Source organism: Budorcas taxicolor, chromosome 1 (assembly GCF_023091745.1).
Source record: "Budorcas taxicolor isolate Tak-1 chromosome 1, Takin1.1, whole genome shotgun sequence".
Classification (NCBI taxonomy): Eukaryota; Metazoa; Chordata; class Mammalia; order Artiodactyla; family Bovidae; genus Budorcas; species Budorcas taxicolor.
In genome coordinates, this window is record NC_068910.1 from 6413410 (window position 1) to 6429179 (window position 15770).

Below are 15770 nucleotides of genomic sequence, written 5' to 3' on the forward strand. Positions count from 1 at the left end.
ACCGTGGGTGCCTAGATGGCCCGGGCCACCGCGAGCGATCACCAAGGAACGGCTGCCAGCACACGTTTCCCGAGACAGGAACAGGCCACGCACAGGCACTGTCGCGCGAGTTTCTCTGAGTTTGAGTTTGTTTACTAGCACTCAAGAATACCTCCCTCAGATCATCCTGTGGAGGACGTGAGGAGGAGGCGGTGAGGAAATGCCCGGCGGTGGGGAGCAAAGAGAAGAGGACCACTGTGGTTGCCCGAGCGCTTTCTACAAAGCTCACCCTTCCCTGTTTCTGGTCCAGCCTGTGTAAACCCAGCACATCCCCAACGCTCACACATTCCTCCACTAACAGACAGATATTCATATTGAATCCTCACGAGCTAGGAGGAACAACCCTTTTTATAAAGGAGAGAGCAGAGGCTCTGAGAGATGGTCCCCGGTGTGACCGGGACAGCACTGCCCCTCCAGTGCTGACCTCAGCATTGCTCCACCACACCGGGATACCCCGAGGAACCACGGCACCTGGGAGGTGAAGGCAGCTGGCTTCCCAAGCCTCAGGGGTAAGGCTAGATGGGTGCCTCCCTCTTTGAATTAGTTTCTAATACAGATCTCAGAAACAAGCTGACCCAGGGACAGAAGACCCCACGGAAGACAGCAATTCCCGTGGCCTCTGCCCGCCTTGGCCCTTACCCTTGAGAAGTAGCAAGTAGCTGAGACGGGCTTCAGCTTGCTCTCTCAGACAGACGGAAAGACAGACAGCCTTAATTCCTCATCCAGGGAGACTCGGTGCTATGGCGAAGCCATCTCTGGGGGTGACCACGGGAACGACGATGATGAGATGGGGTGGGCTGAGGTGCCCGGGACACAGCAGCTGTTGGGAGCCGACCATGGCACCCGGATGTGGAGACTGACTGCTTTTCTCCGAGAGGTGGGCAGCACAGCCCACACAGAAAAGCCACCTTTCAGCCGCTCGGACCTCTCACAAAGCCCAGATGCTTCCACAGCATCAGGCTGACGATACCTTCTGACACTCGGAGGCAGTTCATTCCTCTGCAGCCCCTCTCCAGCCCCCACACACTCATGTGAAAAAGGGACCAAGTAACACGCTTGTATTTCTGTAATTTAGCATTAAAGTTCTCTTGTCATGATGAAGCGCAATATTTACCTACAAGTTTATTTTTTTTTTGGCATAGAAGACTCAAAAGAACAAAGAAATCTGAAAACCAAAAGGGAAAAATCACTGCACATAAAATGGGGAAATGGCTTTTTTGGCTGAATTCTACAATGGTCAGACCTCTAGAAGTTTTGTTTTTAAGAAAAGTTGTTCTTTTCCTTCAAGGATAACCCCTTCATTTCCCTCTGGCCATCCACGTTAGCATGACCCACCCACCCTGAGGACGCCCATGGGCTTCCATGGTCCTCAATGCCAGGAAGAAAGCAGGTGAAATCTCCAATTTCTGTGAAACTGGACCTGCCCCTCAAGGACGTCAGGCACTAGACATGCCCAGAATGACTTTCTACAGCTTTGCCTCGAGCACCCTTCACACAGTAATAACGCTGTGAGGCAGGAAGGGCAGAAATCCACTCAGTTTCAGACATGGACACAGAGCAGAGAAGGGCGAGGGCCTGGGTGGGGCTCTCCAGTCAGCGTGGCAAAGCCGACTCGTGTGATAGGTGTCCTGGGCCCAGACCCAACACCCTTTCCCATCCCTGCCCGCCTGTGGAGGCGGGAGGGAGAGCTGCAGCGGTCACTGCGTGCCCAGAGCAGGGCGCGTTCAGAAGTCCTGCGGGTGATGGCGCCCGTCGGGGAGTGTGGAGGGCTATGGCGGGGGCAGGGGCGAGCAGGGCCCGGGTGGGCACAGCGTACCTGCAGTGGTGGGCTCGGTCAGGCTTGATGCTGCAGCACTTGGGGCATTTGTACACCACCTGCCCGGGCTTCAGCTGCAAACTCTCGATGAATTCCTTAGTGGCATTTCCTTTGGGGACTGCCCCCTGTAAAGAAGAGAGACGTCGGGGTCAGGCTAGGGACGCCCTCGGTTGTGACATACCACAGAGGCGGCCGTCATTCGAAAGTAGCAGCTCCACACACGGGGACAGGACATCTTCATGCCAACAACATGGGGATTCCGTTCAGAGTTATGCCAACACCGACGATAACAATTTACCTTGGGAAAATTACCCTAGGAAAAGTGAGTAATTGTCCACACTGCACAGTTATATCGGTTCTGATGACCTTTTATTTCCATTCTACTAAAATTGTTTTCACTGAATGCATCCTCTCCTATGTATCAGTAAATATTTCACTGAGGATCTGACTTACTAACTACTATTTTGGCCTACATTAGATTTCCCAGGGACTGCTTCAGTTCTTGTCAATGTTCACTGGGGATTATCACATCAAACAGTCCAGTTCACCCAGGTCAAAATTCACAGCTCTGAATGTTACTGGGTTCTGTTTAAAATGGAATCAAGGGTTATTTTCTTTTTTACCAGGACTGTTGTCATGGACTGGTAATCTGTGTTTTCTCCTTATGAATCCACAAGCAACTGTGAACCACTGCCCTCAAATATTCAATGTGCTCTCCACACCAAGATGGTGAAAAGCAGATGTGACCCAGGAAAATGATCAGCTCTGGGGTGGTGGGGAGGCTAGGGGTGCAATGGAGTAGGGTGAGGGTGGGGCATACAAAGGGGCTAACCTTTGTAGTTTTTTTTTTTTAATTTACAAAGCTGGGAGGTGAACACATGAATGGTCATCATATTATCCTTGATGCCCTTTGGACTGTCTCAAGTAGTTCATTATAATTTTTTCTAAAAGTTCAAAAGAGAAGTAAAAAAATCTGGTCTGCAGAATACAGATACCAGAAGAACAGACACCAGAAGAACTCATCACAGAAATTTTAAAAGCAAACAAACTTTGGTAGGCAAGGATTACCTGGTACATATAAGGTTATTTAGGACATAGTTGGGCAGACTTCCCTGGTGGCTCATAGTAAAAGAATCCACCTGCAATTCAGGAGACCCAGGTTCAATCCCTGGGTCGGGAATAGCCCCTGCAGAAAGGAATGGCAACCCACTCCAGTATTCTTGCCTGGAGAATTCCATGGACAGAGGAGCCTGGCGGGCTATGGTCCACGGGGTCACGAAGAGTTGGACATGAATGCGCGACCAACAGCTGACATCACATATGCCGTGAAAGTGCACCGTCATTGACATAGGAAACACCTATGGCAGACTGTTACAGGGGAAAGTAGATCCTCAAACAGCACGCAGACTACAAGCCCATTGTGGTGAAGATCACACTTACACAGATACAGACGCACATGTGCATCTCAAGTATTAATGGTTATCTCATGTAGTAAAATCACAGTAATTTTTAATTAACTTATATTTCTTAAATATTCCAGTATGAACATGTGGCTTCTACAATAAGGAAAAAAAAACTCATTTGAAAAACCAAGAAAAATAGATACTCAGGAAGGAGCTATCCAGAGCAGGAGTATGGGCAACTTTCCTGGATTTTGCAACCGAGGTGCTGTGACGTGTCTCATCCTGAGACAGCTGAGGGTCTCCACTAAGGCACCAGTGGAGCATCTGGGTCTAGAAGTCTTCAGAGGCAAACCAGGGCCCAGACCACCCTGATGGACTTTGAAAGGGGGCTGGGAAGGGCGCTGACCCAGGAAGAAGGGTTGCAGGAAAGTCCAGAGGCCTGCATGTTAAATTCTCTTTAATGTAAAAAAGCAAGTGAGTTTGGGCAACCACGTGACCTTTCATGGATTCTGAAGCCAAAGAACCACATCTGGAAGTCACTGTCGTCACGCGTACGAGGGAAAAGCACTAAGAACACCGTCTCCCCAAGGAGATGAGGCAATGGGGCGGGTTTCCTAAATGGAAGTTGCTCTTGGTTTCTTCCTTAGGTCCCGTGTTTCAGGTCCCTGCCACCAGAATTTGCTGTAAACCTCAGGAGACCCCTCTCCCCCCATAACAGCTACAAGAGCTTTACAACACCAAGGGCAACCGGGGCTGTCTTTTGGTCTTCTCATTCCCACCTGCTATTCCAGACCCCAGCCAGAGATACTTCGATTCAAGACCACAGTCTTTTTTCCAAAAGTTTCCCCTCCATGAAACTCCCTCTTGCACACATCTGCTTGGAGGCACACTCCCATCCAGGCGAGACCCCACCCACCCAGGAAGCCCCCCTTGCAGAGCTAGAGACGAGCCGGACCAGTCCCTGAGCTGGGGGATCCGTCCTTCCTCCCTTTCTCTGTCCTTCTTTAAAAAAACAAACAAACAAAAAAACAGGCTCTCCTGGGCTCATCTCCACAGATTTCAGAATGTACTAGTTCACGGTAAGGAAGTTTGTTCCATTTGATTCCTGATAAGACGACACGGAGTTGGAAGGCCCGCCGAGACATTTCTGCCGGTGATGGCACGGTTGTCGCACTTGCATTAAGAGAAACACTCTCTATGTCCACCCACCGCTTATATCTCACAGGGATGGCTCAAAGCTTCCACGTTACCGCACCCCAGCAGAGCAAAACTTACTCATCTTTTCCTCATTTCCAAAATAATACTTGTTCAAAACTTTTAAAAATGCAGAGAGAAGAGAATTTTAAAACGGGGGAAGCCCACCCCTCTGATTCTATCATCCAAAGATGAGTACTATTAACACTTTCGAGTACAGTCTTCCAGTCTTTCCTCCTTGTACACAGTAAGCTGCGTGTGCTAAGTCGCTTCGGTCATGTCTGACTCTGCCACCCCATGGATGGTAGCCCACCAGGCTCCTCTGTTTCATGGGATGTCATAGGCAAGAATACTGGAGTGGGTTGCTCTGGCCTCCTCCAGGGGATCTTCCCAACCCAGGGATCGAACCCGCGTCTCTTACGCCTCCTGCATTGGCAGGTGGGTTCTTTACTACTCGTGCCACCTGGGAAGCCCACATAGTAAGCTACAAACACTTTTTAAAAAATCTATACACCCATAAAAAATGCTCATAAGCTTCTAAAACCGATTTCACCCTGCAGTGGAATCCATTTGAATCTGGGGGCAGGAGGCATGATATGCCTCCATCATCCATTCCCTTCAGTGGCTAGCCCAAACTTTCAGTACCTTTCTCAACCCCTACTCACTTCCCTGTCTATGTCAGAGGAAACTGAGGCTGCTGAAGTAACCCCCTCCAGACTCCTCCTCTCCCTACCCCGATCCCTGGACACCCAGGGGCTCATCCGTCTACCTCGGAGCTTTCCCTTCTCTGAGCTTAGAGGAGACTCCAGGCTTTCCCCGTCACAGCTAAGGTTCTCCGAGGTTGCGTGCGCTCTGCTCGCCCCGACTCCGTTTCACGCTCTCTGGCCCCTACTGCCTCCGTAACAGGGAACCACCCTCATCAGGTCGATGAGAACCCCCTGTGGCCAAGTCCAAACGCCAGTCCTCCGCCCTCTCTTCCCGGTCCCTCGCCTGTCACCCTCCCGTGGCTGCTCCATGCCCTCAGGGTCTCTGCCCAACCTGGACCTGGGTGTTTCTCGGGGCTCCACCAGCTGCCCTCATCTCTGTTCATCCTGCACTCCCCAGACAACCTTCCCCTGCCACCAGCTCCAACTCGGACTTCTTTTGCAGCTGAACGTGTTTCTACCTGGTTGTTCAAAAGCATTCAGACAAAATAATCCAACCCCTTCCCCTCCTCCCAATTCAACCTGCTAGAACTGACCCCTCCCCTTGCTCCCCAAACTCTCCTTCCTATTCTCTGCCCACCCCCCCGCCCCAGCCCATGGGACACCCATCTGCCTGGTCACCGGGGGTAGATGCCCACTAGTCATCTTCAATTCTCCTAACCCTCCGCCCCACACTCCCACCTACTCCACTGAGTTAACATGCTCCCGTATTATGCCCCGACTCCAATATCCTCCCCTCCACGCCATGCTCATGGCCTTAGTTGAGCCCCATCACCGTGCGTCCCAGATACTAGAGTCCCCAGGTCTGCCTGCCTCCAAGCTCTCCCTTGCATCTGGCAGCCTCACCTCTATGCCTCCCCCTAACTGTTTTCCAGAGTCAACTTTCTGAAATGTCAATCTGATCATGTTATTCCCTTTGCCTAAAAAAAGCCTTCCCTGGCTCCCCAGAGCCCTCACGTGGTACAGAGTCCAAGCTCCTGGGCGGCGCCCAGGTAAGGTCACTGAGACCCAGCCCTGAACCACGCCTTCAATGTCGTCTCTCTCCCGAGAGCCCCACCCCCCGGACGCGCCGGAGCTCTGTGCTCTGCAAGGCTCCCTCTTGTGCCCTCAGGGACCCACACCGGCACCTCCCCTCCGGTCTCAGGCTCGTCCCTGCCTCCTGCTGTGCGTCAGATGCTCAGCCGTGTCCGACTCTTTGCGACCCCACGGACTACAGCCCACCAGGCTGCTCTGTCCATGGAACCCTCCAAGCAAGAACACGAGTGGATTGCCATTTCCTTTCCAGGGGATCTTCCGGATTCAGGGGTCAAACCTGCGTCTCCTGATTTGGCAGACAAGATTCTTTACCACCTGAGCCACAAGGGAAGCCCTGGGCCTGCACCAAGCCTGGACCACATCCTCTGCCTTCTAATGGCCCCAGGCTACGCCCGAGACAGGGCCATCACTTGGCCTTTGTGCTACCACAGTTTCTCTTCGTCTCATATGCACTGATCTCGTCTACAGGACTGTAAATTCCTGGAAGACAGAGACAGTGTCTGTAATCTGCAGCCCAATGAATTGCCCAGGGCCTAGCAGGGAGCGAGTCTTCAATAAATCCAAGCCAGGTTAATAGTGATGAAATAACAGACATTTATTGATTGCTTCTATGCCAGGCACACTTCCAAGGGCTTCCTTCACTGTACACTGTCAATTAATTCTGACAATAAACCTATGAGAGAGTGTATGCTATTCCTCATATTATAGGTGAGGTAACTAAGGCAGAAAAGTTAAGCAAGTTTCTGAGATCGCATGACTATTAAGTGGCAGAGGCAGGATTCAGACCCACGTCCAGAATCTAAAGGGAATCAGCCCTGAACAGTCACTGGAAGGACTGACGCTGAAGCTGAGGCTCCAATACTTTGGGCACCTGATGTGAAGAACTGACTCATTGGAAAAGACCCTGATGCTGGGAAAGACTGAGGGCAGGAAGAGAAGGGGGCGACAGAAGATGAGATGGCTGGATGGTATCATACTCAATGGACATGAGTTTGAGCAAACTCTGGGAGATGGTGAAGGACAGGGATGCCTGGCGTGCTGCAGTCCACGGAGTTGTAGAGAGTTGGACACAACTGAGCGACTGAACAACAGCAATCAAAGGGCAACTCATGTATCTATGAGATATTTCTGTTAACTGATCGAAGAGACTTCTGAATTGCCTTGATCCCATAACACCATTCCCCTGCTAAGGAGTGTCTCACTGCACGAACATTAAGACTGAAACAGACCCCAGATGATAAGGCCTCCTTTAATTAGTATCCAGGATAATATGATGACATAAAAAGGACACACTTGGAACGCGGAAGGGACAGGTTACCAAGAGGCACCAACCATTCCATTTCAGGCAACAAGTACGAAGACTTGCTTATACTGTCTCAGGGGCCACGGGATCACAGCCCCTGCACACTGGCTGGTCTGGGCAGGAGCTCTGCCCCTACCAGGAACAGGTGACCGGCCCCGGCCTGCGCCACAAGGCCGCCTGTCTCCTCTGCAGAAAGGCAGGGGGTGGGCAACCCCCAAGTTCGTCACCCTCTTCTCTCTGGGGCTAGAGACATTTTCCAGCTGGGACTGATGGATTACTCACTGGCAGGTATGAGAAGCTGCCAGGCACGAGGGAGAATGTAGCACCCTCCTCAAGTGAACCCTGAGCAAACCCCTGACCCACCCAGGGAAAGTGCCAGTGCCTGGGGGACAAGTGTGCAAGGCCCTTCTTTGGCTGCGTCCAGCACTCAGTGCCACACACACCTCACGGCACTTGGGGCGGCCCCATGCTGCTCGCCCTGTGTTTCCACGGGCCTGACATCATTCTGCCGAGGGACGAGCCTGAGCAGACACTCACTAAGCTCACTGAGACTCCAGAAGGGACGAGCAACTGCATGCTGCAGTGAGGTCCGTTATTCCAGTTTCGGCGGCTGAAACTCCAGTCGCAGGCCTGCGGTGGTCTCAGATAGTTACGTGAGGCCTGTTTATAACCAGGTGTTCACAGGGTGGGGTTCAAAGTCAGGGAGGGGCACTGGCAGGCAGGCAGATGATTTTTCTTTCCCTTCACGATGTGGTTAAACTGAACTGACTTCTAGTCCTCTTGTTCTCTAATCTCAGATTTGAGGTAATAAACAATTAGGTCCAAAGAATGGAGGTGCGGTCCGGGGGGGGGGGTTGGGGGGGGGGGGCAACTGATCCTAAGGTTGCCACAACTGCTGCGATCATGTAGTATACCTGGCTTTGGGCTTCCAGAAGACAGGACAGAAAGAAACCAGCTCTCAGCTTTAAGCATCTGCAGGGAGACAGACACTGTCCCAGACCTGCAGTTGTTATTTTGGGGCTGCACTGGATCTTTGTTGCTGTGTATGGGCTTTCTCTAACTGCGGCGAGTAGGGGCTCCTCTTTGTTGTGGTGTGGGGGCTTCTCATTGCAGTGTGTGTGTGCGTCTGCGCTAAGTCACTTCAGTCGTGTCTGACTCTGTGTGACCCCGTGGACTGTGGCCCGCCAGGCTCCTCTGTCCAGGGGATTCTCCAGGCAACAAAACTGGAGTGGGTTGCCATGCGCTTCTCTTGGGAACCTTCCCGACCCAGGGATCGAACCCGCATCTCTTCCTCAGCCTGGCCCCTGGCAGTCAGATGCAGGAGAGAACGAGCCTCACTGGCCTGTTGCTCAGCTTCCAACCCCAAACACGTGAGAGCCGTCTCCTGCACTGGCAGGCGGGTTCTTTATCACTAGGGCCACCCTGGAAGCCCTCTCCTTGCAGTGGCTTCTCTTACTGCAGCGCACAGGCTCTGTGGCGTGCAGGCTCAGCAGCTGTGGTGCCCGGGCTTAGCTGCCTCGAGGCACGTGGGGGGTCTTCTCCAAGCAGGGATCGAACCCATGTTCCTGGCATTGGCAGGCAGATTCTTAACCACTGGACCCCCAGGGAAGCCACCCAGAACTACATTTTAAATGGAATCCTTCAGGATTCCTGAGGATTCCAGCATTCCCAGGATGAGTACTTATAACAGGAAAAGGACAGGTGGTGAAATCGGGATGGGGCGGGGAGAGAGAAGGAGCTGAGCTAAGAGCTGGAGTCCGGGCTGTCTTCAAGGGGTGGCCTCCTCCGGGCCAGTGGTGCTTCTCTGAGGACGTCGCTCAAACACCAGTCTGCCGTGTGCCCCACACCCCGCCCCTCCAGGCAGCACCCTCTCACCCCGCTGCTCAAAGGGGAGCTCCGCATCCGGGTCCGTCCTTTCTTCCCTTTTCTGTTCAAGCTCTCTGTGGACCTGTTTACAACTACACTGGAGTAAGTGACTGCTACACGGTCCAGAAAGCTGCAGTGGTTGCGACCTGTTCTGATGCTACATTTGGAATAGGAACATCAGAGCTCAAAGTAGTACCAGCAACTGCAGGAGACTATGGGAGGGCTTTTGTTTTGTTTTGTTTTCTTTTACTAGTAATACTAACAAACCAAAATGATACACAATGCATATGTTGTTATACACTGTTTACCCCTTAGGACACAAGTTTTTCTGACCAATATACATTATATATACGTTATGATACATTGTTTATAACCTCTGGGCATAAACTTTTCTGAAAAATTATACACAGCATGAACTGACCTACAAAACATTACAGCCCTATAGGAAACTCCTTAGAATCCTGAAGCGCTGTCTTTCTAAAACCAGACCCTGCCTGCAGTGTTAATAAGGAGCCCCTAGTGTCTGCTTTCAGGGTGAGATCTGGGCTTCCAGCTCCGCCCCTTGGAACCTGGCGTGGGGGTGTCCCAGGGCTCTGCAGCCCATCTGTCTCTCTTTTGCATGAGGTGTCACCCGCTGGGACTGGGGACAGGCAGGAGGCAGCATGCGGAGCCTGAGACGGGGCAGGTCGGCAGGACATGCTCTGAGCTGCTCCCCTTACTGCTGTGGGTATTTCTTTGACAGAGGCTTTATTACTTGTTTGCCCAGTTTTCTTTGGGGCCAACAGCAAGACAAACCTCTGAGAAGCTGGCTGGTGTCTGGGATATGACAACTCCGGCTCTCACGCGTTTGGGGTTGGAAGCCGAGCAACAGGCCCTTGAGGCTCATTCTCTCCTGTATCTGACTGCCAGGGGCCAGGCTGAGGAAGACCCTGGAGGGGGCACCATAGAGGGGTTAAAGAACATACGCATGTGAGGGTAGCAGGAATGCCAGGGTGGAAGCCTCCTCTCCCTCCCGCCTGACACCCAACGCCCTCTATTCATAGAAACCAGTAACCTCCCTCCACACTCTAGGCTCTGACCCCCAATCCCCACCAGCCCCAGACCTGGCTACCTACTGCCCACCTGGTGCCCCTGCTTACACGTAATAGACCTGCAGTTTGGCCAGAACAGAAGCCTTGATTTCTCCTCCAAAATCTGATCTCCCCAGGCTCTCCCGTCCAACAAGCGGCACCAGCAGACCTCCCAGCTGCTCCCGCCAAGACTCTGGAAGGCACCCTCCCTGATCCCTCACGCCTTCTGCCACTCTGGCGGTTCTCAGATCTGGCTGAATAGGAGGGACACCTGGGAGCTTTAAAGCACCTCAATCCCAGGGCCCCACCTCAGACCAATCAGAGTGGAATCTCTGGGGGTAGGCCCATGGCATCAGTACTTTTCAAAAGCTGCCCAAGGGGATTCTAACGTGTGGGCAAACCCGAGCATTGATGTTTCAAACATATTTGAAGTCCAGCAGCTTCTCCTCCCCCCACCTCACTGCTTCCACCTTGGTCTGAGCCGCCACCACGTCCAGCCTGGCCCACTGCCGCAGCCCTCACCTTCCTGCTTCTCCCGGCTCCACCTCAGTCCCCCCTATCGCAAGCCAGGCAGCACCCTTTTCAAAACTAGGTCACATCATGCCTCTCGGATGGCTTCTCACTGAATTGACGAGAGAGACCAAGGTTCTCACGAGGCCATAGGCCCTACCCGGCCTGACTTCCGCAGCCCTCCCTGCCTCTTCCAGCCCCTCTCACCCCCACTCACCACGCTCTGGTCAGCCTGGTGTGAGTCCTGTTTCTCAAACATGCCAACCACGCTCCTGTCTCTGGGCCTCTGTATCTGTCCTCTGTCTGCAGGGTGCTGCCTCTGAGCACTGCTTCATATCTCTCAGCCTCAGGGGTCCTTCTCAGATCACCTTCCTCCAAACGGTCTGGCTTCGCTCCAGAAAGTCACCCACCAGAGCCCCTGGATCTTTAAAAGCCCCTTTCGCTCCCTGGAATTGCCTTGTTCCTTCACTTGTTCTTCACTGCCCGAAGCCCTAGACCGGGAGCTGGGCAGGAGGGCAGGGATCGCAGTATGCCTTGCTCACAGCTGAACTGGCTGCTCAGGACCCTGAATATGGTAGGCACCCGATACACACCGGCATTCATTTGACCCCAGCCCGCAGCGCCCGCTCACTGCTGCTGGGGTGATCCTTGTACAGCGACAACCTGATCTCATCACTCCTGCGTTTAAAATCCTCAGTGCCTCTTGACGGCCCCCATTATCCCACTCCTACCCCACTTTTTTGGCACTCCGGCCACGTGACCAACCCAAGTCCATCCTCCTGGGTTCTCTCCACTCCAGACGACCACACCCCAACACTCATGTGTCTCTCTGCACGCCGCTCCCTATGCCTGGAACACTCACAGTGTCTTCCTGCCCACCCCCCCCCACCACCTTCCCTGCCCCTGTCCACTGTTCTGATCAGAGCTGGCCTGGGCGGCACCTCCTCCAGGCAGCCCCCCCTTCCTAGGCTGGTGATTTCTTTCACACCTACTCATGCTTCCTTTGCCGCAGCCTTCATCACACAGGGTGGACCTCGCCTGTCAGGGCACCGTGAGGGAAGAAAGCCTGCCTGGGGCGCAGCAGACACCAGAATTATAAGCTGAGACAAATAGCGTTTTTCAGCCTTGCAAGGGCACCGGAAAATCTTGTGAAAGAGCCCGTAAGTTGCTTCCAGTATGCTGCTGGGAAAATCGTTCGTACCCTTGTGTTTGGGGCACTCATAACCTTATACTTTGTTTCCTTCAGGTGACAAGTGTTCCAAGAATCCCACAAGCAGCGCTAACACTGGGTCAACAGGCCCCTGCCTGCCAGTGTGTGCCATCTCCACAGGCGCATGTGTGAGCAGAGGTGCCATCTGGGCTGGGCACTGACTTGTGATCGAGCCGGGGAAACAGCTTTCCTCAGGGACAGATTAATGATCCAGCCCCCCAACCCTGACCACCACCCCCCACCCCAAACCAGCAGGAAGTGGAGCTCTTGGAGAAGTGAACTAGTTCAGGACCCAGCATTTTGACCGTGCCTTCCCCGGGACTCAGAGAATCGAGGTCTGTGTGGCCGGGGCCACTGCCATTCAGAGAGCTTTCCCTTTCCTAATTTAAACACACACGTCCCTCCTACTGAGACAAGCCACAGGAGGTCTTTATCAAATAACGCACTCTCTTGCTTTTCCCATACACAGTAATGAGCAGGAACAGAGGATTTAATACCAGGGTAGGCGACACTCAATAGCCACTTGCACAGCTTGGTATATTTAGCTAAGTCCTTGGCCAGAAAACCGTGGCTTTGCCCACAGATATGTACTGAGAGATGCCTGCCACGGCCTGAAACCGGCCTGTCCAGCTTTTCAGGAAAAGACGAGTCTCGTCCAAGCGAGGTAAAGGCCACTGCCATGCAGGTTTCTGGGCCTGGGTAGGGCTTTAATTTCATCTCCACCTAGCGCCAGTCCTGTCTTCACTAGGAGCCCCCAACCCCACCCAAGGGGCAGCGTGCTTTCTGCTCGGATCATGCGGCCCCAGCCTCGTGGGGCCCTCACCGTGCCTTTCTAACCAGAGGTTGGGCTTGCCCTGGCCAGACCCCTCCCACGGAAGGCTCCATTCATGCAGACACCCACGTATAGACAGTATTGTTCAACCAACCCAGACAGGCCGCGGCACAGACGGGGTCCCCTTGCAGGGGCCCGCGTCCAGTTTCCCACCCCCGGGGGGAAGAGAACAGGCCCTCCGATTCTCCGCGTCCCCAAGGTCAGGGGGCACATGCAGGCTGCGGCCATGCCCGGGCCAGAGGAGGAGAGTGCGGGCTGGTGAAAACGAGCCCAGACATACTCACGGGGTCCGTCAGCATGGCCCGGCAGTGGGAAGCCAGGGCCAGGAAGGCCAGCAGGTTGAACACGAGCCCGTTGATGACGCTGTACACGTAGTCCCGGGACGGGATCAGCATGACGAAGAGGACCACGAACTCTGCGTAGAGGACCAGGAACCAGGTGACGATGGCACAGGCGATGCCGCAGCCGTCGCGGATGAACCACATGGCTCCCGCGGGACGGGGGTGGGGAGGCGGGATGCACTTCTCCGGCTGGAGGTACTGCGGCTTCCGCTCAATGTCTCGGAAGTGGTGGGCGGGGATAAGCATCATAAACTATTCTGTCCATACTGGCATCTGGAAGAGAGAGGGAAGGGTCCAGAAATGGTGGCGTGGTCTGGTCGTCTGGGAGGCTTGATGAAGCTACCTTTCCCAAGGGAGCCGTGAGGATCTGGGTGTGAACTTCTAATCGGAAAGCTGCCTACACCTTCTGTTCGTTTCCAACGTTGAGCTCTCGTCCCTACTCCTGAGAGCTAAGTTAACCTCTGTGAGACAGGGCCGCCTTGCCCAAAGCCTTCACGTGACAGATAACGAAAGGCAGGGGAGCTTGAAAAGGGCAAATGCCGAGCTTCCCTGGTGGTCCAGTGGTAAAGAATCCACCTGCCGGTGCGGGAGACACGGGTTTGATCCCTTGTCTGGGAAGATCCCACATGCTGCGGAGCGACTAAGCCCGTGGACCGCAGCTGCTGAGCCTACACTCTGGAGCCAAGGAGCCCCAGCCTCGGAAACCCGTGTACCTTAAAGCCTGCGCTCTGCAACAAGAGAAGCCAGCAGTGAGACGCCTGCATCCCGCAACTAGAGAGTAGCCCCAGCGCGCCACAACTAGCGAGAGCCCTCGCAACAACAGAGAACCGGCACAGCCAAAAGTAAATTAAAAAAAAAAAGGCAAACACTTCACCCAAGGTCAGCCAGAGCAGCAGGCACACACACAGTACACCAGATGGGAGGCAGGACTAATAGACATGTTCAAATTTTGACCTACAAGACCAGGGGTGGGGGTGGGCGGTGGAGTACCAGGCCCTCTGGAAAAACTCATCAGTTACACTGTTGCCTCCACACTGCGGACCCACCCAAGACTCATGCTGAGGCTCTTTGGGTTTGAGTAGGAGGACAGAAGGCCTAGGGTTAAGCTGTTCTAATTTTCTGTAGTGCATTAGCCAATAATAAAGGCACAACACTCAGCAGCATGGGGAATGTTCTAGAAACAAGCCAAGCTTGTTTTAGCCCTCTGGCCAAAATGGTTAATTTTCCAGGAATAAACGACTCTGAGTTAGGCTCTACCTGTGGTGACAAAGCAAAGTGTAGGAATGTTGGCCAGCGAGCCCAGAGGTGTTTCCCCACCACCTGGCTGTGGGGCTGGGTGAGTTCTGGTCTCCCGACCTAGGACAAGACCTATACCCCAGCCCCAGGGCCCTCCTCAGGACAGGGTAGGTGTGAAGGTCGAGGGAGCTATGGACGCTATGGGTGTCTGTGCACACATCACAGACGGTGTGCACGTCCTCTCTCTAGGAAAGACAACCATTCCTCCGGAAGCATGTGCTGAGCAAGGTGCCCACTCTCTCAAGGCTCCAGCCGAGTCTCTGGAGACAGCCGTGAAATCACTAAGACTCGATTACGGAAGTCTATCTGTCCACGGTGTGCGCTGCAAGACAGCAAGTCCAGACTCCCCTCCTCCGGCTCTTTCTCTTACACTCTGTGGCCTGTCGCTTCACCCACCAGGTTTCTCAGAAACTGTGGTGGCCTCCAGTTCTCTGCCAGACATAGGAGCCGAGGACCACCCCGGAACACAGTCTCTGAGGCAGGCAGGCAGGCGACACCTCAGTTTGTAGAGAACTTGAGTCCCTTCACAGCAGAGGAAATCCCTCAACAGCGGCGCTGGCTCTGTCTGCTTTCCTGAAGGACAAGAGTGAGCTCGCAACGGCTTCTCCTCGCCCTTTGCCCAATTTTCCTCCTCCCTCGACTGCCCTCACCCCCAGCAAAGAAAGAGGATCTGAACTGAATACAGTACAGTCATGAAAAGGACGGACGTGTCCAGAAAGCTGAGAGGGGAGAACAGTAACTGTGACTCAAGGGACAGACATCCCAGAGCCAAAAGTTGTGCAGACTACTACTGAAAGAATAAGGCCGGGGCCTCCCCTCCCAGGCTGGCAGGGAATTCATGGCTGAAAGGCAGGTAATGTGGATTGCGTGCATTTCCAAAGGAACACTGAAAAAAAAAATTAAAAAAAAAAGAAACACTGACTCAACAAATATTCAGAGTGACTATCACATTCACCCAGAATTTTCCAATAACGCAGCCTTGTGCTCTTCACAAGAGAGTGACCATCCGTGTTGCCAGAGATGACTTCGAGGCATTAGAAGATGCAGGGATACCGTCTGCGGCACCGAAGAGAAGGGCAGCAGGAGATTCTACACTTCCAGACTGTGCACAACCCGAACCCAACAAACGAAAAGCTGAAATTTCATTATGA

General features: G+C 53.4%; 1 protein-coding gene across 2 annotated transcripts in view; it reads right to left on the reverse strand.

The window, feature by feature from the left end:
• Positions 1–15770, reverse strand: part of ZDHHC3 (zinc finger DHHC-type palmitoyltransferase 3) — a 58568-nt gene that overhangs the window by 23940 nt on the left and 18858 nt on the right. For both annotated transcript variants that reach the window (XM_052636685.1, XM_052636693.1), the window contains exons 2-3: positions 13267–13596; positions 1856–1980 (exon numbers count right to left, since the gene is read on the reverse strand). In XM_052636685.1, coding sequence (XP_052492645.1) covers positions 1856–1980; positions 13267–13572 — 431 coding nt within the window. In that variant the 5' untranslated portion in view covers positions 13573–13596. The remainder of the gene's footprint in view (positions 1–1855; positions 1981–13266; positions 13597–15770) is intronic.